Genomic DNA, 23124 nt, shown 5'->3' with positions numbered 1-23124 from the left:
GTAATGTAGTATGTCATCTTCTTTTGAATAATGACCTGAAGTCTGTTGACTCTGCAGCTATTGAAAGCAGAAGAACTTTTTAAAGATGTCTAGTAAAAGATATTAACTGTTAGGCTATTTTCAAAATATATTAATTAATAATTACTTACAGCTTAAGATCCAAACCACAGATATTGCTTATAGTTTCCCATTTGTATATAATAGGCTTTATATAACATATATTTATGTAATATTTATATAAGGGTATAAACAATATTAGTATATTGATAATGTCATAGTTTATTATATAATAGTAGTTATATAACATGTAATAATAGTATCATAACAGGATATTAATAGTGTACTGATACCATTTATATAATAATGGGCATCTTTAAAATACTTATAAATTTTGAGGGATTTCATTCAACTTAAATCCTTGTGTAGAGAGATGATTCACATGTAGGTATTATAGGAAAAATGAGAGCTTGTAGGGTTGCTACTATTACTTTTTTCTGTTTTACAACCTATGATTAGTCAAGAACTACTAATTCTAAGCTGCCTGCTGAGAATATTATGGGGCGTTCCTTCTGCAAATGCAAACTTGCAAAATAGGTACCATTTTCTAGACCTCTTATCGGTGAAATTGAGCACTGTGCCTTCCATGGTGGAAAATGGACAGGGATGGATTATTTGCGAACTAATATGACTCCCATTTACATTTTGCTTATAATTCATTATTGGTGTTCTCTTATTTTCCATTACTATCTGTTCTGCCTAAGTATTTTGCAACTTTCTATTAATACTTTATGAAAGGAATTAAAAGTATAGTCTAGCTTAGAATTATAACAGAAGAAAAATACCTATTGAGCTTGAACTAGTTACACCTTTAGTTTCATCTGCATTCTTCAGATACACGCCATCTCAACAAGGAGTGGCTTTCAATTCTGGAGCTAAACAGAGAGTTATTCGGATGGTGGAAATGCAGAAAGACCCAATGGAGCCTCCAAGGTTCAAGTAAGTAGGTAGCCTTCTGAGAATAAAACACTATTCTTCTTCTTTTTTTTTTTTTTCCTTTAAGATTTTATTTATTCATTTGGGAGAGGGAAAGAGCATAAGCAAGGGGAGAGACAAAGGGAGAGTGAGAAGCAGAATCCATGCTGAACTGGGAGACTGACGTGGGGCTCAATCCCAGGACGTGGAGTTCATGACCCAAGCCCAAGGCAGAGGCTCAACCATCTAAGCCACCCAGGCATCCCAATAAAACCCTGTTCTTAAAAAAGATATGAGAGGAGCAAAATATCTCAAATGTCCATCAGTAAGTGAGAGGGTAAATAAATTGTGGGACACTTAATTATAAATGGAATACTATTGATATTAAAACAGTTGTTTTAATTAATCAATTTAATAAAAAAGAGTAAATATTGAATACATGAAATAATATGGATAAATCTCAGAATTATTATGCTCAGTGAGAGAAACCAGACAAAAATAAGGACATTCTGTATGATTCCAATTATATAAACTCCAGAAAATGCAAACTAATCTGTAGTGACAGGAGGTAGATCAATGCCTGTGGTGAAGGAGGGGAGGACAGAGGGGATGAGAGGAACAAGAGGAATAGGCAAGGAACATGCAGAAACTTGGAGGTGATAAGTATGTTCACTATCTTGATTGTGATGATAAGCTTCCCCGGTGTATACTGTGTCAGATTTAAACATGCATAGTTAATTGCATGTCAGCTGTACCTCAGTAAAGCTGTTCTTAAAAAAAAAAGGGACACTGAGTGGCTGAGTCAGTAAAGCATCCAACTCTTGATGTTGTCTTGGGTCGTAATCTCAGGTCCCGGGATTGAGCCCCATGTCAGTCTCTGCACTGGGTGTGGAGGCTGTGTAAGATTCTCTCTCGCCTTCTGCCCCTCCCCCCACTTCAAAAAATTAAAAATAGGGGTGCCTGCGTGGCTCATTCGGTTAAGCATCTGACACTTGATTTCGGCTCCAGTCATGATCTCAGGGTTGTGAGATCAAACCCCACATCAGGCTCCATAGAGCATGGAGTCTGCTTGAGATTCTTTTACTCCCTCTCCCTCCATCCTTCTCCACTCCCTCTCCTAAAAAAAAAGTAAACGGAAAAAAAAAGTTGGGGTACCTGGCTGGCTCAGTTGGTAGAACATGTGAGTCTTGACCTTGGGGTCATGAGTTCAAGCCTGACTTGGGTGTGGAGCTTACATTTAAAAACAAAAGTATATTACCCTATGAAATGATAATGATATTGTGGTGGTGAGCTGGGTAGTAATGATGACAAGGTAGGCCGTGTTTTAACAGTTGTGGAAGCTGAGTTACCGAGGTATGATAGATGAACATTCATTATATACTCTATTTGTTTTCTCATATGTTTGAAGCTTTATAAAAATGGGAAGGGGAAACTTGAGACATAGTAACCAAAATGGAAAATTGTCTAACACCCTCTGGTTGTGCTTTGATTTATCCTTCAGAATCAATAAGAAGATTCCCCGAGGACCACCTTCTCCTCCTGCACCTGTCATGCATTCTCCTAGCCGAAAGGTAATCTTTACTATAGTCTAACATCTTTTTTTGTACTCATGATTATTAATTTTATAAATAACCTCCTGTAGAACAGAGTCTAGATGCCTATACAGGTACATTTTGTCACGCTTACTGTTTTTTATATTTGATTTTCAAGATCAAATGGGGACCCACTCAGGACTATAATGTGTTGTTCTAGAGTGCTTATGAGAATGTGTGTAAAATGTTAGCCATTAGTTTTCATGTTATTAGCCTAACCCCTCCTTTAAATGGAATGAGCATGGTCTGCTATTTGACAAGCAGGATATTATAATTAGAGAAAGTGAGGAATTTATAGGCCTCTGATAATCTCAGTGCCATTTTTTAAGAATGATTTATTATCCAACTAAAAGAGCAAATTTTCATCTTAAAGAAGTCACTTTATTTTTTTAATAGACCAATTCTTTATTTTTTAAAAGATTTATTTATTTTAGAGAGTGAATGCATGAACGGGGGAGAGGCAGAGGCAGAGAGAGAAGGAAAGACAGTCCCCAGCAGAGTCTCCACTTAGCACAGAGCCCAATGCAGGGCTTGATCCTACAACCCTAAGATCATGACCTGAGCCAAAACCAAGAGTTATACACTTAACTGACTGAGCCACCCAGGTGCTTCTCACATCACTTTTACATATAGAAAAATACTAACTAGCATTTATAATTGTTAAAAATAGATTTATAGATTATTTTCCATTTTTTATATTAAAGTTATTACTAGAGTCCATAATATGGAAACATAGTACATAGTGCTACCAAACAAATGGAATTTTGACATTTGACTAAATCTATTCACATATCAGTGTTCATTAACCTTTGAAGAGAAGCTTGCACTTGGGTTTCTAGCTGGACTACAAATTGAAAAATGTCTCTTTTATTCTGTCATTCACACAGATGACTGTGAAGGAGCAACAAGAGTGGAAGATTCCTCCTTGTATTTCAAACTGGAAAAATGCAAAGGTAATTAAGTTTCATAAAATCAGTCTCCTACGATTAGAACCTACTAGAAAACAGGAAAGAGTTTCATTAAATCCTCAGCATCTCATTTAGCTGAATGTGTTCAAAAAGGAACATCCAACTTATGTGACTTTCTCTTTTTAATGTAATGGAAACGTAGTATTCCAGTCACATGAATACTGTGTAGATTCTTTTGGTGAACTGTAGTTATCAGAAGCTTGTAGAGAAGGGATAGGTAGAATAAAGTAACATAGCAATGAATGATAGTATTCAGAAAATTTAGAAATTGGTACCTAAAATTATTTCTTAAAGAAACCAGTTTATATGATGACAAAATAGTAAATGTTTGGATATATTCAGTGCTTTAATTTTTAAACATTGTTTTTCTGTTTATAACAAGGTATGCATAAGCTATTTAAATTCTTCATATCTCTAAGCACCAAATGCTTCCAGGAGTTATGAAGTATCTGCAAAATCTGTATCTGTGTCCATATCAGTATCTGTAATGTAAAATACATTTTCTTTTCTCTTTCTTTTTAATTTCATTTATTTGAGAGAAAGAGAGAGCACGCAAGCTGGATAGGAGCAGAGGGAGAGGGACAAACAGACTCTGCCCAAGTGCAGAGCCCAACACAGGGCTCGATCCCAGGACCCTGAGATGACCTGAGCTGAAACCAAGAGTTGGATGCTTAACTGACTGAGCCATCCAGGCACCCCTGAAATATATTTTCTAATCACTGTTTCCCCATTTCCCCCAATTTGTGTTCTATAATTCTATTTTTAATGGGTGAAGAAGGCCATTTTAATTTGTAGGTAAATGTAAATTATTTCTTAAGGGGAAGTTATGCACTATAACAAATTATTGGGTGGTCCAGTTTGACTTGTTAACATGTACATAACTATGTGGTATCTTGAACTGATTCTGTAACACTTGCCTGTATTAGGAGTAAAGGCTGTGGACAACAGGTCAACATTTGGGAGTGTAGTCATAAATCTGAAAAAATAAAGCCGAGCCTGAAGTGCCCTGGATGTTCAAGCATATTCCTCGAGTTATTGAGGAAAATAGGATGCAAAATTTCAGAACACAGAATCTCAGTTTTCTGTCAAGCTTCATCTTTTTTCCATTTACTAAAACGTATGGTATTCTAAGAATCTGACTAGTCATTACAACAGTACCGTGCATTAAACTACCTATAGATACTCCGATTTTAGTGACTTGTTCCACTTTTGTATGACTGTTCTATTACTTGAGGCACAACTACTTAGCTATTTGATAGTGATTTCCTTTTATTGTAACTCAAAATTAGTGACATGAGACTCTTTGCTCAGAGCTTGGGCTCTGACATCACACTGCCCAAGTTTAAATTTTAGCTCATCCATTTATTAACTATGTGCCCTTGGGGACATTACCTAAGCTCCCTACCTCAGTAGTAGCATCTGTGAAATGGAAACACAACGTTACCAGCCTTCCAGAGTTACTGTGAAGTTTAAACAGGACCACACAAGTGAATTGCTTTTAAAATTGGCCTCCACGCAAAACCCTCAGTGTTAGCAGCTGCTGCCCTTGCATATTTGGGAAGAAAGATGTAAGAAAAAGAACTTCAACTCAGTGGTGGTCAAAATGAACATATTTAAATCTAATTTTAAAGAATCTATTACTGCTTTTTTATGACTGGTATTTTCTGCCTGTTGTCACACAGGGGTATACAATTCCATTAGACAAACGTCTAGCTGCTGATGGAAGAGGCCTTCAGACAGTTCACATCAATGAGAACTTTGCCAAGCTGGCCGAAGCCCTCTATATTGCTGATCGGAAGGTTGGTCTCTTATAATGAAAGGGTTTAATGCTCTTGATAATTCGTTAAGTCCATTTTTGGTTACCTAAGATACTGTTTGTTCATTCCAGTTTAAATGACACATCACTGTAAGTTTTAAGCCATACAGCATGATGGTTTGACTTACGTAAGATACTGCTGTTTAAGCTACAGTAGTGAGTTCCCAGAGAGGCTCTCACCTGCGGCATGTGCGCCAGAGATGGCACGTGCTATCTGCAGCTCTGTACCTGGTCTCAGCCTTCATAGACTTGTACACACACCCTAACCACTGGTGATCCTTCTTCCTCATGACATTGCAGAACAATGTTCACTAGGCTGATCTCATTTTTATTTATTTATTTGTTCTTTCTTATGATTTTATGTAATCATTTGACAGAGAGAGAAACAAGCAGAGGCCGGGGGAGAAGCAGACTCCCCGCAGAGCAGGGAGTCCTATGTGGGACTCAGTCCCCGGACCCTGGGATCATGACCCCAGCTGAAGACAGACACTTTACTGACTGAGCCATCCAGGCGCCCCAATCTCATTTTTAAAGAGCTGACTGACTACTGTTTTTAGATTTCGTAATTTTTTCTATTTAAATATAGATGTCTCCCAAAAGGTGGGTAACCTAGAAAGGCAAATAAACATTCTGATGAAAGCTATAGAAAATGATAGTTATAATATTGGTTGTCCTTTACTATTATGGCATTAATAATTTTTTTTTGAAGATTTTATTTATTTATTTGACAGAGAGATCTCAAGCAGGCAGAGAGGCAGGCAGAGAGAGAGGGGGAAGCAGGCTCCCTGCTGTGCCGAGAGCCTGATGTGGGGCTCGATCCCAGGACCCTGAGATCATGACCTGAGCTGAAGGCAGAGGTTTTAACCGACTGAGCCACCCAGGTGCCCCTATGGCATTAATATTATTAATTTGTGTGACCTATAAGTTCACATACATTATGGCATGCATTTAGAACATAGAAAAGTATGCAGCAGGCACCCTTATAAAAATCATCTCTTGTGAAGGCTTTATCTTGAATAGACTTGCTTGATTTTGAACATATAATCAAGTTTTGCTATGTTACTGATACTGAAAATTTCTTTATTAGAGTCTTGTTTAACTTTCATTTTTTGGGTAGTTTCTGAGAAAGGATTAGTCAAACGGTGAGTTGCAAGATTAATTGGGTCTTTATAGTTTCAACCACTAAGACATTTTCCAGAGTGAAAAATGTAAGTTTGCAGTGTCTTCCAGGCAAGCTTTCTTTTAGTAGACAAGAATCTTTGTTTTAATTGGCAGTAACAAATCTGAATTCTTTATACCTGCTCTTTCAAGCCAGACTTGAGTCAGGCTATTGGATGATAGCTGTAACTTTTCCCCCAACCGTGTCTTATTTAGCATTCAACTTTACTAACAGGCTCGTGAAGCTGTAGAAATGCGTGCTCAAGTAGAGAGAAAGATGGCTCAAAAAGAAAAGGAGAAACATGAAGAGAAACTTAGAGAAATGGCCCAGAAAGCCAGGGAGAGAAGAGCTGGGATCAAAACCCATGTGGAAAAAGGTATGACATTGTCTTTCCTAAGTTGAATTTACAGTGTGAACAATACCTATCTCATTTCAGAGACTCACTGTTGTTCTTACTGCACACAAAGCTAATACGTACCTAGAAAGAAAATGTAGATATTTCACAAATAATACAGAAATGAAAGAGTAACTTCTGCCACTGAGCTGTAGCCGTTGAAAGTGTCTTTTATATATATATATATATATATTTTTTTTTTTTAGATTTTATTTATTTGAGAGGGAGAGAGAGAGTGAGCAAGAGTGCAAGAGCAGGGGTGAGGGAGAAGCGGACTCCCCACTGAGCAGGGATCTCCCCCGCCCCCCACCCTGCCATGTAGGGCTGGATCCCAAGTTGCTGGGATCATGATCTGAGCCGAAGGCAGATGCTTAACCAACTAGCCACCCAGGCACCCCAAGAGTATATTTAAAGAGGGGCCTTCAGTATGGGACTACAGTCGACATTTTTAAAGTTCAGAGTAATGTACTTTTAAAAATCATGTATTACTCAAATGATGGGCTTGATTTTTCTCTCACTTTAATTTTCTTGAAACTTAGAAAAATGAGATCAACTGAATAATCCAGCTCTTCCACATAGTAAAACAATCCACTTTTTCTGTCTTGTAGGCTGATAAACCTGTAATCATTAAATCTGCCAATATTTTCTTTCTGGCTTTATTTAGTGGTTTACACTGGTATATTAATTCATTTAGAGTAAGAAGAGTAATTCTAATTCAAGAAAGTTGTGAGGGTGGTTTGTTTTGTTAGTAAATCCCAGACTAGTGCAGCAATTCATTCACTCAGATCATAGTGAACATCTACTACATGCCGGTTCTTTCTAGACACAAGGATTTCTGTTAGGATGGCGGTGTAGTTGTGGATTTTCCAGTGAGTGTAAACAGACCAGAAGAGTTAATTATGATTAGTAGATGATTTAGTGATAATCGTATAGTAATAATTGCTGTGGAGGAAAATGAAACAGGAAGGGGGATAAAAGTGCCAAATGGAGAAGGCGGTCGGAATGGACCGTATTTCTGAGATGGTAACATTAGCACAGAAACTTGAGTGAAGTAAGGAAGTGAGCCTTGTAGGTATCTGGGGCTTCGAAGAGCACCCTGGTTAGAAGGAACAGTGAGTGCCAGGGCCCTGAGTCGGGAGTATACCTGGTGTGATAAAGGAAAAGCAGGGAGGCCAGTATAGCTGGAGTAGAGTAAGAAAGCTGGATAGTGGAAGAGGGGTCAGAGTAGTTCGAGTAAATAGGAAGAGTAGTGATCAGGTCATGTGTGGTCTTTCAGCCATTTTAGAGACATGACTTTCACTTCAGATAATAAGGGAAGCAGTTGAAGAGTTTGAGTAGAACAGCGTGATTGGCCATAAGTGAGCAGGCGGGGAAATGGGCATGTGGAGGAGTAGGAAACCATTTGGAGGGCTTTTGCAGTAATCCAGATGAGATGAGGATGAGAGGCAGGGAAAACATGATCAGACGGATTTTGGAGGTAGAGCTGACAAAATTTGCTTATGGATTAGGTAGAGGTATGAAAGAAAAAGAGTCAGGGATGACTCCAGAACTTTTGACGTGAGCAATAGGGAGGGGTTGAGTTGCCATTTGCTAATAGTGGGAAGACTGCAAGGGAAGAGGTTTGGGAGGGAAAGATTAGTTTAGTTGTGGACATGTTAAGTTTAAGATGGAGGTGTCAAGCGGGCAGTTGGCCATAGGAGTCATGAGTTCAGCTATAGAGAAGTAACCAGAATTACGGTAAGTAATGGAATCATACATGAATGACTTAGTGAGGCAAGATATAAAAACCTACCTGTTGTACATACACTTAGCCACTGAAGGGAATTAGAAGTCAGATTTCCCTATATCTAAGTCTCTATACTGGTAAGAAATTAAAAAAAAAAAAACACACACACACAGAATCGTCCTTGAGGAATTAGCTAAAATTCTGAAAAATGTGTTGCCAGATATTAAAAAGAACTAACGTTTATTATTATTATTATTATTATTGGAAGACACCACTTATGGAAGACACCGCTCTGAGCACTTCACATGTATTGCCTTTATCATCCTGGCTCCAGCAACCCCTTGCAGAGGTTCTAGGATTGTCATCGTACAGAGGAGGAGACGAAGACTCAGAGTGATTGAGTGACCTGTACGAGGTCACATGGCTAATCTGTCATAGGAACAGGATTTAAATCCAGACAGGCTGGCTCCAAAGCTGTATCCCCTCAGACTGGTGAGAGAAGAGAAAATGAAGATAGACATAAACACAGTAGGTAGAGATCAAGATAGAACTAGCCCCTGTGGACCACAAGCAAAATGTTCTTTATTCAGCCAGTCTTTGAAGATACAAGGGTAAATTTACACCTGATTTTTTCCTGAAATTTTAATAGGATAATTTAAAAACACACAGAAAAGTTGAAAGAATTATACAGTGAACATCCGTATCTCCACCACCTGATTCTACAGTTAACTTTTTAAAAAACAATTAACATTGCTTAATTTGCTTTATCATCTATCTACTGATCTTCCTATCCATTTATCAGTTCATCTTACAATTTTGATGCATTTCAAATTAAGTTAAAGCCCTCAGTATACTTTACATCTAAACACTTGAGCTGCTTGCATGATTCTGGAATTCACATTCAAAAACTAAACCAATACTGTTGGATTTAAATTAATTGCAAGTGAGTTAAAAGGGCTGAATGTGACTATAAAGAAATCCATGGAATTATCTGTCATGGGTTAAAGAATATTCTCTTTGTTCCAAATATTAATGGGTAATATAGCGATGAAGTAATTTTCAACTCTGTTCACACAGAGGATGGAGAGGCACGTGAGAGGGATGAAATCCGGCATGACAGGCGAAAAGAGAGACAGCACGACAGGAATCTTTCCAGGGCAGCTCCTGATAAGAGGTGGGTGCTATTTGAGGTAAATGAGTATTGGCTTTTGCGAGCCTCTTCGGGAAGAGTTTTAGGCCACTGAGACCAGTTTGCTTCTCTCCCTTTCCTCTCTAGATTGATAACTTACTAAATCAGCACTTATTTTCTTAACACTGATGCTTACTTTTCTTAGCAGAGGAATTAACTATCCCTCGAAGAAATCCTTTTTCATCACCTTGTAGAGTCAGCTAGAATTGTGCATGATAGGGATATAGAAAAGGGGATTCAGATCATGTTTGTGAAAAGAAGGTAGTAGATAGGACTGTTCTGGTGTATTCTTTCCCTGTTTCAAGTGGTGAGACAAGCTTATTACACGCCTATTCCTCTAGACAGGGAAGAAGATTCTGTACCTTCATTGAGCTCCTGTATGCAGAGAGCTGTCTTCAGTACAGTGGGGGAGAAGAGCAGGTTTTGTGAGAAGTGAAAATTGGCCTCTTCTCATGAGTAGTTATTTAAAATTCAGAAAGATAGTGCTGCCGTATAAAATGACCTGGGAAAATCAATACAGCACTGCTAGTAAGTGCAGACTTGCATGGAACAAACAAAACACATGTATGGGGCTTGCACTAAAGTAAGGATTGGTGAAGTTTATGCTTCACCAAAGGCTGAGCACTGAATTCTGAATGAGGGCTAAATGCAAATATAAAACATTTTCTTTCCATATGAGCAGTTTTCCGTGCTCTCATCACTTTGTGAGCTGATACAATCCATTTTTTCAAGTCATGTCTTAAACGTGAGAAAGATGATTCCTGCTGGTGGTGCTCTTTGTTATTTAATGGCATAGCTCATCTCCCTGGATAAGTGAAGTCATGGAGAAGCAGGAAATCTGAATTTAGAGTCATGGGTAAATGTGCAGTGTAGGATAGAGAGGAATGAAATGTGAAAGCGCACAATTAATGATACTCTTGGTCTGAAATTCCTAAGCTGTAAAAATCAAAATGGCTCTGTAGATAAATTGGGCCCTTAAAACCAGTAAAGTGTTTATGGGAATTAATAACATAGAAAAGCTGTAAACTTGTGATTGCGTGAAAATCAGGTTGTCTGTAGAAATTATTTTAAGACCTGAGTTTCTGGTAAAATAAATGATGACAGTTACTCTGGTTTCATTGCGACGTAGATTGCATACATACTGGAACAGCAGGGGCATTAAGATAATCTGAATACTGAATATCATTCTGAGTAATTCAGTCATTGACATGTTTTCCTCAAAATTCTAATAGGATAAAATTACTGAATGTGGTTTAGGTAAAGAACGGATTCTGGCTTGTTGACAGTGATTCATATGATACATCGGATTTGCATCCAGTCCCCCCCACCCAGTCCTCGTATAATAGCAAGTATGGACTGTAGCAATTTCATATCTCAGCATGCTCTCCTCATAAGGTGATTGCTTATATTAAAGAATTCGTGTCAAGAGTGAGTCTCTTGACAGTTCTTTTCCGCTAACAGGAAGGCCTGATTATAAAACCCTACCTCTTCTAATAACCATGTCTCTGAAATGCTCTAAGAACTGCCAACCTGATTATGCATTATCAGGGAATATATGTTCACAAGATATGAACAGGACATATTCATTAACTTTGCTTCTGAGATTGGTTGTATTGAAATTGAAATTCAGCTCGTCTGTAAAGAGTTTTGTTAGTGACATTGTATTTTGAAACAGGTCGAAACTACAGAGAAATGAAAATCGAGATATCAGTGAAGTCATTGCTCTTGGTGTGCCCAATCCTCGAACGTCCAATGAAGTTCAGTATGACCAAAGGCTTTTCAACCAATCCAAGGTACCAGGAGTTTAGACATAGCTTGTCTTAAGTGTTGATGTGAATACCAGTCCTCAGGGAAAACTAACATTATCATAGATTTGGATCAGCCTAAGGTGTACTGGCATAGTGAGAGAGAAAATTAGTAGTTGTGTGTTACAACTTATAGAACTGTTTTATCTTATTTCATCTTATTTGACATAAGATAAAACAACTCTGATTTTGACCTCTACAGTTGGCTAAAATTTAAGACACGGTTAAAAAAATGAATGAAATAAGTTGATAAAACTTGGTGGTTTTGTTTTGTTTTGTTTTTAAGATTTTATTTATTTATTTGACAGAGATCACAAGTAGGCAGAGAGACAGGCAGAGAGAGAGGAGGAAGCAGACTCCCTGCTGGGCAGAGAGCCTGATGCGGGGCTGGATCCCAAGACCCTGAGATCATGACCTGAGCCAAAGGCAGAGGCTTAACCCTCTGAGCCACCCAGGCGCCCCATAAAACTTGGTTTTAATGTATTAGTCTTTAATTTATAAAGCCAGTATCCTACAAAAGTGTATCTTGGGTTTTTTGTTGATCTTTGAAACACAAATTTAATGCTAAAGAAACATATAACTTGAGATCTTTAAATGATGAAGCTGTAAAACTAAATTTAAGTGCTAGACTAGTTGTCAGGAAATTGGATTTCTAGTACCTATTGTTATTAACCAGCTAGGATACCTTAGGCCCGAAGAAGTGCCTTTATGTGTTAATCCACCCAACATTGATTATGTACTGTGCATTAGACGGTGAGATCAAAGATAGATGTGCCTTTGCCCTCAAGGAACATTCGAGTCTACCAGAAAAGACGTTATATATGTATAAGTAAGGACAGGGCAGATAACAATAAATACATGGAAGTATAAAGTTCTACTGGGATACAGAGAGGAAAAATTTATTATGACTTTTGAGTCTTTAAGATTTGAAGGTGGCATTTGAGTACGCTCTTCTAGTTAATAATAACTTAATTGGATACTTTTTTACATTCCTGGCATTGTTCTAAGTCTTTCACTTTTATTATCTCACTTAATCCTTATAAAAACCCTGTGAAGTCATACTATTCATTATAATCTCTACTTGTGGATGAGGAAATTGAGGAACAGTGGTTTAGCTAGAAATTGATAGAAGATTCAAACGTTTGATTTCAAAGGTTGTGGGGGTTTTGTTTTATTTTGTTTTCAAAATTTTAAGTTTTTAGTGATAAAACTGGCAGTTTTTTTAAATTAACATGTAATATAGTTTTAGCCCCAGGGGTCAAAGGTTGTGTTCTTAAACACAGTGCAGTGGTAACTTACCAGCCTGAACAAAGGAGGGTTAGGCATGCAAGTTCCACATAGGCAAATACTTACGACAGTTATGTCTTACAAGCTTAAGCTTATTTCAAAGCTGTGATAAAAATTTTTCTAGAAGAGCACATCCCTGTATTGAGGAGCCATCCAAATATATGAAACAAATTTGTTCATTGTTGACTTGGGATTTGCTCTTAGAGCCTGTCTCATGCTGTAATAGTGAAGTTCTCAGGGAGTTAAGAAGTAAAGCACCATTATTCTAAATGCCATGAGATACTGTTGGTACAGCATCTGTATCTTAGTCTTGGGATTTTGAGTTCAAGCCCCATGTTGGGAATAGAACTTAATTACTTAATAAATGAGTAACATCAGATAAATGCTTTATAGTTCTTTTGTCTTCTTGCCACTATCTATACAACTGAAATTAAGTACCTGCTTATACTCTCCAATTTTAATGACTACTTCACTAAAGTGGTCAAACTTGTTAATTAGCACTTTACTTAAGGACCAAACCTGGTAAGAATAAAGTTTATGGACTTTGTTTTTTTATGAAGATCTTTTTAATTTGCAGTTCAGATTGCTGAAAATGTGCGCTAGTAATGATTACATGAATGTAATCAGATCCAACTTTTAATATATTTTTATTTAATTTCCTTTTCCCACAGGGTATGGACAGTGGTTTTGCAGGTGGAGAAGATGAAATTTACAACGTTTATGATCAAGCCTGGAGAGGTGGCAAAGATATGGCCCAGAATATTTATAGGCCCAGTAAAAATCTGGACAAAGACATGTATGGTGATGACCTAGAAGCCAGAATAAAGACCAACAGGTACCTAAGCAGACAGCACAGTTTCACTGTTGCACCAGTGAAAACAAAGTAGTTCATAGTCCTTTCTCTTTTTCCCTAGATTTGTTCCCGATAAGGAGTTTTCTGGTTCAGACCGCAGACAAAGAGGCCGAGAAGGACCAGTTCAGTTTGAGGAAGATCCTTTTGGTTTGGACAAGTTTTTGGAAGAAGCCAAACAGCACGGGGGCTCTAAAAGACCATCAGATAGCAGCCGCCCCAAGGAACATGAGCATGAAGGCAAGAAGAGGAGAAAGGAGTAGACACACCTTTCTTCAAAGTCAATGAACTTTTACCCATAACCCTAATGATGCAAGTCAGATGGGGAAACACTTTGTACATGGCCAGGATAAAAACCAAATCTGGGTGTCAGACCCCAGCACTACTTTTTATTACGGGAGTAAGGGGGGAGGGGGGAAATTCTTTGAACTATTTAGTTTTTTTTAAAGAGTGGGTTGTGTTTGTGCTTCTCCTACCTTTTGGCATTTATAGAACATACTGCCCCACATATGAAATGAAGACCACTTCCTTTTTGTGACATGAGTACTTTGGGGTTAATATTTTGTGTAAGAATGACTGCTGATGAATAAAGTTGCCCCAACCACAGTGAGTAGAAGGATGTTCACGTACTGGAACTGTCCTGCCAAATGACGTTTGCCCCTACTACATTTTGTTTTAATTTGGAGTGGGGAAATTAAGCTCTTGCTTGGTGCAACTATTTGTTTCAAATAAAAACATTTAGACAAAATTTTTAATTTTATTTACTCTAATAGGCAGTAATAGTCTCAAAAGTCTTTCTCTTCATCAGATGTCTGATCCCCTTGCAAAACTTTTGGTCTTTGAGCTTGAACGTAGAGCTAAAAAAAAGAAAAAGAAATATTGTAAGGAAAGTTGGTATCTGCAAAAGCATTCCAACTGAAGATTGCCACTTTAAGACTGCCTTTTTATGAGGGAGTCAGCACCAGTAAGTCAAAAGGATGTTACCTGATCCCTGGTCTTAAGACTAAATCAGTTTAACCCAAGGTTGCATAGTTAAGTGGAAAAGCCAGTCTCCCTTGTAAGCAGACTACTGTTCTATGTTGGATATACCTTGCTAACTGTTAAAGGGTCTTCCTAAACTACCCTCCCCAGACACCATAGGACAGGCACCCTACCACCACCACCACCACCACTCTTTAACCAATATTAAAGGAACTTCAGTTAAAAATCTCCCAAAGTCCTTGTCATTCCGTACTTCTGACCTCCGAAACGGATATACAGAAAGCTCATGATGTTATACAGAAAAATATTTACCTTTACTCCATCAAGAATGTGATGTTCTTGTTGTAGTGCATTCTGAAGTTCCTCTTCTGAAGAAAACTGAATCCAACCCATACCTCTGTGAAATCCAGTCTCTTTGTCCTAAAAATTCAAAATTTAGAAAAGATTAATCATGAACTGAGAAAGATTCCATGAGCTCCAATCAAACTACCAACTTTTTCATCTGCCCAAATGGAATAACTGAGATTTTAATAAATGTCAAAAACCTTGCTTTAATACATACTTACCCTCCTAGTTACCAAAGGTCAACCCTTGTGTTAATCTTAACATTCTGCTTTTCCGCTGCCACTGGAGAAGTAAAATACTGGCAGTGAAGTTTCTGTCATTCGAGATACAAACTACACTAACAATAAAGGGACATTTTGATCACAGAAAGAAACAACTCTGTTTCTAACTTCCTCGATTCTAGAAACTAAAAAATTAGGCCTCAAAACCTAGCTCGTTTCTGGTAGTTTTGGAAACAAATACTCTCATCACCACCACTACCATTATAATTATATAGTCCTAGTGAAAAGTAGAAAAAAAAATATATTACCCTCATTTACCTAGCTCTAGATTAAAGTAACGCTACTTTGTGCAAAACACAGAGTGCTTATCATCCAACCTACACATAGCACATGCGGAGAAGGTTCTAGTGTGTTTGCGTGCAGCCTGCCCCCACCCCACCAGCCCTACTATTTAAGAACAGATAGAAAGAGGTCTATTCACTCAGTACCTCATCAATCTTCTTACAAAGTTACGTTATGCTCTGCACCACCCCTAAACCAAATTTTTAGAAATTGCCCCCAAATTTAAAAGGTGACTTTTTAAGTCTTAACTTATACTGCAGGAAGTTTCTGGTAATATCCTGGTGATTCACTCCTTACCTCAGCTAGTTTCTCCTCTACTTCGTATGGCCAGTTCTGTTACTAAAAGCCTTAAAAAATGTGTGTTTGTGTAAAACTTAGGTACTATGCATTCTAAGATACAGGAACCTGGATTTCTGGGCGCCTTGGTGGCTCAGTTAAACATCTGCCTTTGGTTCAGATCATGATCCCAGGGTTCTGGGATCGACTTCCGCATTGAGCTCCCTGCTCAGTGGGAGTCCGCTTCCCCCGCACCCTCTGCTGCTCTGCCAATTAGTAAGTAAAAAGTAAAATCTTTAAAAAAAAAAAAAAAGGATGGGACACCTGGGTGGCTCAGTCTGTTAAGCATCTGCCTTCAGTTCAGGTCATGATGCCAGTGTCCTGAGATCAAGTCCACAAAGCAGGCTCCTTGCTCAGTGGGGGACCCTGCTTCTCTTTCTGAAGCTCCCCCTGCTTATGCACTTGCTTGCTCTCTGACAAATGAATAAAATCTTAAAATAATAAAAACAAAAGCAAAAAAAGGAACCTGGGTTTGAATACATGAATTTGTTTATCAGAAACTAACTTTTTGGGGGTGCCTGGGTGGCTCAGTGGGTTAAAACCTCTGCTTTCAGCTCAGGTCATGATCCCAGCATCCTGGATCAAGTCCCAAGTCGGGCTCTCTGCTCAGCAGGGAGCCTGTTTACACCTCTCTCTCTTTGCCTGCCTCTCTGCCTACTTGTGATCTCTGCCTATCAAATAAATAAATAAAATCTTTAAAAAAAAAAAAAAAGAAACTAACTTTTTGGGCACCTTGATGCCACAGTCAGTTAAGCGTCTGCCTTCGGCTCGGATCATGAACACAGGGTCCTGGGATCAAGTCCCGCATAGGGCTCTCTGCTCAGCAGGGAACCTACTTCCCCCTCTCTCTCTCTGCCTACTTCTACCTACTTACAATCTCTGTCAAATAAATAAAATCTTAAATAAAAAAAACTCCTCTAACTTTTCTCCTGTTAACATTTTACTTAGTTTTACCAAGAATCAAAGTTTTCTTCTGTTTAAGGTATTAACTCCAGGTCCTAAATAATTTTGCTTACACTTTCAAGAAGGAAATGGTGAGAAATGTGTTACTATTTTGGGAGAAATTTTTAAGTAGGTTCCACACCTATCTAGTGTGGAGCTCAATGCAGGGCTTAAACTCATGATCTCTGAGATTAAAACCTGAACTGAGATCAAGAGCTGGACACTTAATGAACTTAACCACTCAGGTGCCCTCAGAGAATGTTTTTTTTAATGTTCGTCAAATAGGAATTTCATCCTCTTCGTAAAAATTTAGTTTTTAAGCTTACAGAAAAATTTTTGTGTAATATTTACGCCTCATTCTTTTAATTACCTATATTAAAACTCCATTGTATCAGTGAATTAATATCTATTTAATCCCCTTAATGAACATTTAGGTTCTTTCCAGTTATATTATTAAGCAAAGCTGCTTTGAACTTTTTTCTTTTTTTTTTTTTAAAAAGATTTTATTTTCAGAAAGAGCATGAGCACAAGCAGAGGGAGCAGCAGGCAGAGCAAGAAGCAGTCTCCCTGTGGAGCAAGAAGCCTGATGAGGGACTCAATTCCAGGGCCGGGTAATCTCAGAGTCCCTGAGCTGAAAGCAGATGCTTAAACAACTGAACCACCCAGGTGTCCCTGCTTTGAACATTCTTGACCACACTATTTCTGTAGAATAAATTCCTAAAAATGGAATTGCTAGATCAAAGTAAATGTAAATTCTTAGTTTTGATTTTTGCCAAAATGCCCTTCAGAAATGAAGTAAACTTCTGAGCGCCTGGGTGGCTCAGCTGTTAAGTGTCTGCCTTCGACTCAGGTCATCATCCGAGTGTCCTGGGATGCAGCTCCACACTGGGTTCCCTGCTTAGTGGGAAGCCTGCTTCTCCCTCTCCCACTCCCCGTGCTTGTGTTCCCTCTCTTGCTGTGTCTCTCTCTGTCAAATAAATAAATAAAATCTTTAAAAAAAAAAAAAAATGAAGTAAACTTCCGAACAATTTCAGCTTCCCTACACCCTCACTAGCACTAAACAGGATCAATCTATTAGATCCTTGGAAGGCAACTAACATTAAAACAAGAGTTAAGAATTTTAATTACTTTAGGTTAATATTTTGTCATGGCCTTCTCAGTGCCATGAGGAAAAAAGGGGCAGTTTTAGTGAAGCAGTTGCCGTGAACTATAGCGTACTCACATCCCACCCCCCAACTCAGTAATTCTAGAAAGCCCACAGACAAATACAGCCCAGGATAAAGTAGAACAAATTTATAAACTGATTTCTAAATCTTCCTTAAAAAGAAAAGAAAATATAACAAATACAAAAACACTAAAGGAGAAAAAAAATCACTCAACCTAATAAGGATAAAGTTTAAAATAGATATTCTCCATCAATTAGTTTGATGATAAAATCATTCTCTAGTATCAAGTCCTTACAATACTGGACTAGGCAGAATTCTAAGATAGTTCCATGATGTCCACATGTCTCTCACTATGTTAACCCTCTGAATAAGCCCCTCCTTTTGGGTGTGTGAGGGATCTGTAACATACTTCTAACCAAAAGAATATGGCAAAAGTGATGGGAAGCTGCTTGCCTGATCAGTTATACAGCAAAGGTGATGCGACGTCATTCCCATGACCATGTTATAAGACAGTCTTAACAGACTGGAGAAACTTCTCTGCCGACTGAAGAAGTAAGCTGCCGTGCTGGGAGACAGCCTACACACCTCCCAGGTAACAAAGAACTGCAGGTGGTCCCTACAAGCTGAAAGCCAGCAAAAAAGTAGGTATCTCAGACCCACAGTTCAAAGATGACTTCTGCCAACAACCTGAGAGAGCTTGAAAATCAGTCTTTCCCAGTTGAGCCTTTGAGCCCCTGATGAAACCAAAGCCCCAGCTCATCCCAGGACTGCAGCTATGTGAGACCCTGAGCGGAGGACCCAGCAAGGCTGTGCCCAGACTTCTGATCTGCAGAAACTGTGAGTTACTATATATGTGTACTGTTCTGAGTCAGTAAGTATGTGGTAATTTGGGGCCCCTGGGTGGCTCTGTTGGTTAAGCGTCTGCCTGCAGCTCAGGTCATGATCTCAGGGTCCTGGAATCGAGCCTCACATCAGGCTTTCCGCTCAGCTGGGAGTCTGCTTCGCCCTCCTCCCTCCTTCCTCCCTCTCTTCTCCCTGTGCTTTCCCGCTTCTCCCTCTCTCTCCCTCAAATAAATAAATAAAATCTTTTTTTTAAAAATCTGTGTCATAATTTGTTATACAGGAATTTGTTTTACAGTTTTAATCAGTATCACCCACAATTTTATCAATAAACACTGAGTAGCTTCACTCCATTAAAAATCATATAAGCTGGGGTGCCTGGGTGGCTCAGTGGGTTAAGCCTCTGCCTTCGGCTCAGGTCATGATCTCAGGGTGCTGGGATCGAGTCCCGCATCGGGCTCTCTGCTCAGCAGGGAGCCTGCTTCCCCCTCTCTCTCTGTCTGCCTCTCTGCATATTTGTGATCTCTTTCTGTCAAATAAATAAAATCTTAAAAAAAAATCATATAAGCTGATAGGCTTTAACAAAGTCAAGAATTCAAGGATGAAATTAGAGGATCAAAAATTAAAGGATAACATTTTTTAAAAAGATAATACTCACAAAAGGTACAGTGCACTTTCGTACATGGCCAAACTGTGCAAAGTGTTCTCTCAGTTCACCTGTATAGGAGGGAAACATGTTAAAAGTAGTTAGTGTATTAGTTGATATACCTGGGGCGCCTGGCTGGCTCAGATGGTAGAGCATGTGACTCTCGATCTCAGGGTCGAGTTCAAGCCCAACACCTGGGCATACAGATTACTTAAAAAGAAAAAAAAAAAGCAGTTAATGTATTTTGCATCCTCCATCCTAGATTGTAGCTAGAAACCAAGAGGGGACCTAGAATCCCCAAACTTTTTGTGAACAGGAACTACCTTTCATTTCCTTGAAGCCTTAAGATTTAGGAAGTAGCTACGGTACTGATTACTTCCTTAAGTTACGATGGGGCTACATCTGATAAAGCTATCCTAAGTCGAAAATATCCTAAGTTGAAAATGCATTTAATACACCTAACCTACTGAGCATCAGAGCTTAGCCCAGCCTACCTTAACCATGCTCAGAACACTTACATTAGCCTACAATTAGGCAAAACCGTAACACATAGCCTATTTTATAACAAAGGGTTGAATTTCTCACGTAATTTATTGACTACTGAAAATGAAAACCAGAATGGTTATATGGGGACAAAATGGCTGTAAGTCTATCAGTTGTTCACCCTCGTGATCACATGGCTGACTGGGAGCTGCCCCTTGCTGATGCTGCTCCTAACCCAAGAGAGCATCATACTGCCTATCACTAGCATGCGAAAAAAATCAAACAGAATGCCTATCAAATAGAATCAAACAGAAATCAAACAGAATGCCTATTATTTTCACCTATCACTTTTTGACTGTAAAGTCAAAAAACTGTAAATCAAACCATAGTAAGTCAGCAACCATCTGTATAAAGCTGCAATGTGCCAGAGATGAGGGGAAATGATGGGGTGCGGGCATATGCAAATAAACTGCTGAGTCGACTGTAGTCATTACTCCCAGCAGATGACTGTCTTCATCAGTTACTGTACTAAGTACATGGATAATAATCCCTGTGAGAAATTCACACACAAGACAGATAATTAGAACACAGTATATTGCCAGCCATATTAGGGATTTTCAAACAAAAGCTCAGTTTACTTCCCTTTCATAAAGTTTACACTCTGTTAAATAGCTGACACTCTAAAATTTGTTGAGATGACCCTACTTACCCTTCCTGCCTTATTACCTATTGCTGGCCCATAGTTACTCTCTAGTACAGCAAATGAAACTCTATGTATCCACCCTACGGATTCCCACCTTTGCCTGTCATTCTTTCCCCTTGCTATGTCAGTAATCTTATCTCTTCCTGCCTAAATTGTAACTATCTTTCAGGACCCAGGCCAAATATAGCCAAATACTATTTTATTGGGCTTCTACTGCCACACAAGGCAATGTACTACCCCTGTGAGGCCTCAGAGATGCATAGTAGATAATCTTAAAGATCAAAAACTACCTGATCTCTTCTGAACTACAGTGCTTATACTTTCCCTGATTAACATTTCGTATTACTGGGTTATTTCCCCCTAGTTCATCTAAACTTCACTGGTTCAACAACTGCCTGTATCTAAGTCTCCTCACCCTCACCACTATACCATAAACTCCCTGAGTGTTGAGTCCACTATGTCAACAGTAACTGACAATAGTAGGGCAGTACCTGCTGAATGAAAAAATGCCTAGTAATCTGTCAACAACCCACACAGACTAAATTTCAGAAGCACTCTAATAGTTGGTCAAACCATTTGGCAAATTCAGGACCTCATGGATCAGCACCAGGACAAACATGTTGTTTGTTTACCACTAAACAAAACAGTGTTAAATATGCATGTCTTGAACAAGGTATTAAAAGTTCTAGAAAACATCCACTTCCCAAACAAGCTCTGGAAGTTAACCGTCTTCCCAAATTACCTATAACTGTTACGGAAAAACTGCTGCAAGCACCTAGAACAATGTCATCCTCAAACAGATACCCCTGAAATATTTGCAGAATGTATGAATGAACCAAGAGAGACTGCTTCAAAATTGTATGTTACACTCTTTTTATGAGTTTTAAACCAACCCATTATGGTCTGGAAACTTGCAGCTGCAGGATGATGGTGACATCCCGGAGCCTTTATACAGTTTCACAGGGCCTAAGCAAGACATTGTACTGCCTAGATCTTCACCTGCTACGTATTAAGAAAGGGGGGCCCAAAACAATCTATTTCCCATTCTACTACTCACACCAGGGCCACAAAGGCTAAGAAGTGAGTAATCCTATTTCCATTCTTTTGTTTAAAGGAGATGACCTGACACATGAATACCTACAATAGTGACCGTGGATTTTTAATTTTTAGTAAGCAAATGTAAAAACCATTTTTCAAAAGTGCAACTGACAAAAATCGATGTTGATGAGAGATTTCAATACTGATTACTCCCAACCCTCTATCTCCAGCCTAGGCCTATCCCATAAGCTTACAGTGATTATAGTAATCATGAAAACAACTATCATTTATTGAGTACTTAGTCTGTATCTAGCACAAGTCTAAGTGGTTTACATATAAACTCATTTAACCCAATCAAAAGTCCTATCAAGAAGGTATCACTGACTCCATTTCATAGAAGAAACTGAGAAACAATGAGCCCTTTTCCCAAATTACCTCCCGTTAGGTTACACAACTATTAAATGGCCGAGGTGGAATTCTAACCTAGACAGCATGGCTTCAAAGGACGTTTCTCAATAAATGATACACCATCTCCTCTGTCCAACTGCCTGACGGAGACTTCACAGGTTTTTCTCAAACTCAACACATTTAAACTTTACTCCTCATCTTCTTTAATCTGCTTCCCCTACATTTAACCACGATATTCACCAACGCTAAAAACCTGGAATTCGTTCTTCCCTTTCCCTCATTTCTTACTCCTACCCCACTCAAGCCATCGCGAAAAGCCGTTGATTTTGTTTTGTTAACATAAATGGATCTGACCCCCTTTTTACCACTACCCTATTTCAGGTCCTCGTCTTTGGACTAAATTATTGAAATTGCTTTTTAATGCGTCTCCTCGCCTTCAGTCTTGCCAGTTTGAATCCACCCTCCACACCGCTGTCAAAATAATCACTTCCAAATCGTAAATCTTGAGTTTTCAAGTAACGAACCGTTCCACCGAGCCACAATGGAAAGGCAGGAGACCCTGAATGCGGGCCGCAAAAGCTTAAGGGGCATCCCTGAACGAGTCATTGAAAAAAAAAAATTTTTTTTTTAATTTCTGCTCACTGGCTTGCTCAGGAACCACAGCTCTTAATCCAGCCACCACGCTGACACGCATTCCGCCGAAAGCAGTGCTTTTGAGGATCGCTTTTACCTAAAACTTCAACCCCTAACATGTCTCCATCACTCACTCGAGGCCGCGGTCCAGGGGATTTTTCTGACAAAAGCCACGGGCCGGCTAACACTCGTTCGCAGCGCCACAGCACCCCTCACTGCAGAGGCAGCCATCTTTAGATCGAGGACCTCTGCGACTTGTGGTCGCGACCCCGGAAGAATCTT

The 23124-nt window shown here is 38.9% G+C and overlaps 2 protein-coding genes across 2 annotated transcripts in view; one reads left to right on the top strand and one right to left on the bottom strand.

Moving 5' to 3' along the window:
* Positions 1-14506, top strand: part of SNW1 (SNW domain containing 1) — a 33951-nt gene extending 19445 nt beyond the window's left edge. Inside the window, exons 6-14 of the mRNA XM_032846261.1 lie at positions 892-996; positions 2474-2543; positions 3452-3517; positions 5215-5331; positions 6742-6883; positions 9705-9801; positions 11492-11609; positions 13580-13743; positions 13823-14506. Of these exons, the coding sequence (XP_032702152.1) occupies positions 892-996; positions 2474-2543; positions 3452-3517; positions 5215-5331; positions 6742-6883; positions 9705-9801; positions 11492-11609; positions 13580-13743; positions 13823-14021 (1078 nt within the window). The 3' untranslated portion in view covers positions 14022-14506. The remainder of the gene's footprint in view (positions 1-891; positions 997-2473; positions 2544-3451; positions 3518-5214; positions 5332-6741; positions 6884-9704; positions 9802-11491; positions 11610-13579; positions 13744-13822) is intronic.
* On the bottom strand, positions 14496-23122 carry SLIRP (SRA stem-loop interacting RNA binding protein). The gene is made up of 4 exons (XM_032846264.1): positions 22977-23122; positions 19590-19648; positions 15052-15159; positions 14496-14615 (listed from the first exon to the last, which is right to left on the bottom strand). The coding sequence occupies exons 1-4, from the start codon at positions 23071-23073 to the stop codon at positions 14544-14546; spliced, it is 336 nt and encodes a 111-aa protein (XP_032702155.1). The 5' UTR covers positions 23074-23122; the 3' UTR covers positions 14496-14543.
* Positions 23123-23124: the final 2 nt, after the last annotated feature.

This window comes from Lontra canadensis, unplaced genomic scaffold (genome assembly GCF_010015895.1).
Source record: "Lontra canadensis isolate GAN:19392208 unplaced genomic scaffold, GSC_riverotter_1.0 scaffold173, whole genome shotgun sequence".
NCBI classification, from domain to species: Eukaryota; Metazoa; Chordata; class Mammalia; order Carnivora; family Mustelidae; genus Lontra; species Lontra canadensis.
Note: the sequence above shows the minus strand (reverse complement) of the source record. Positions and strands in the feature narration are given on the sequence as shown.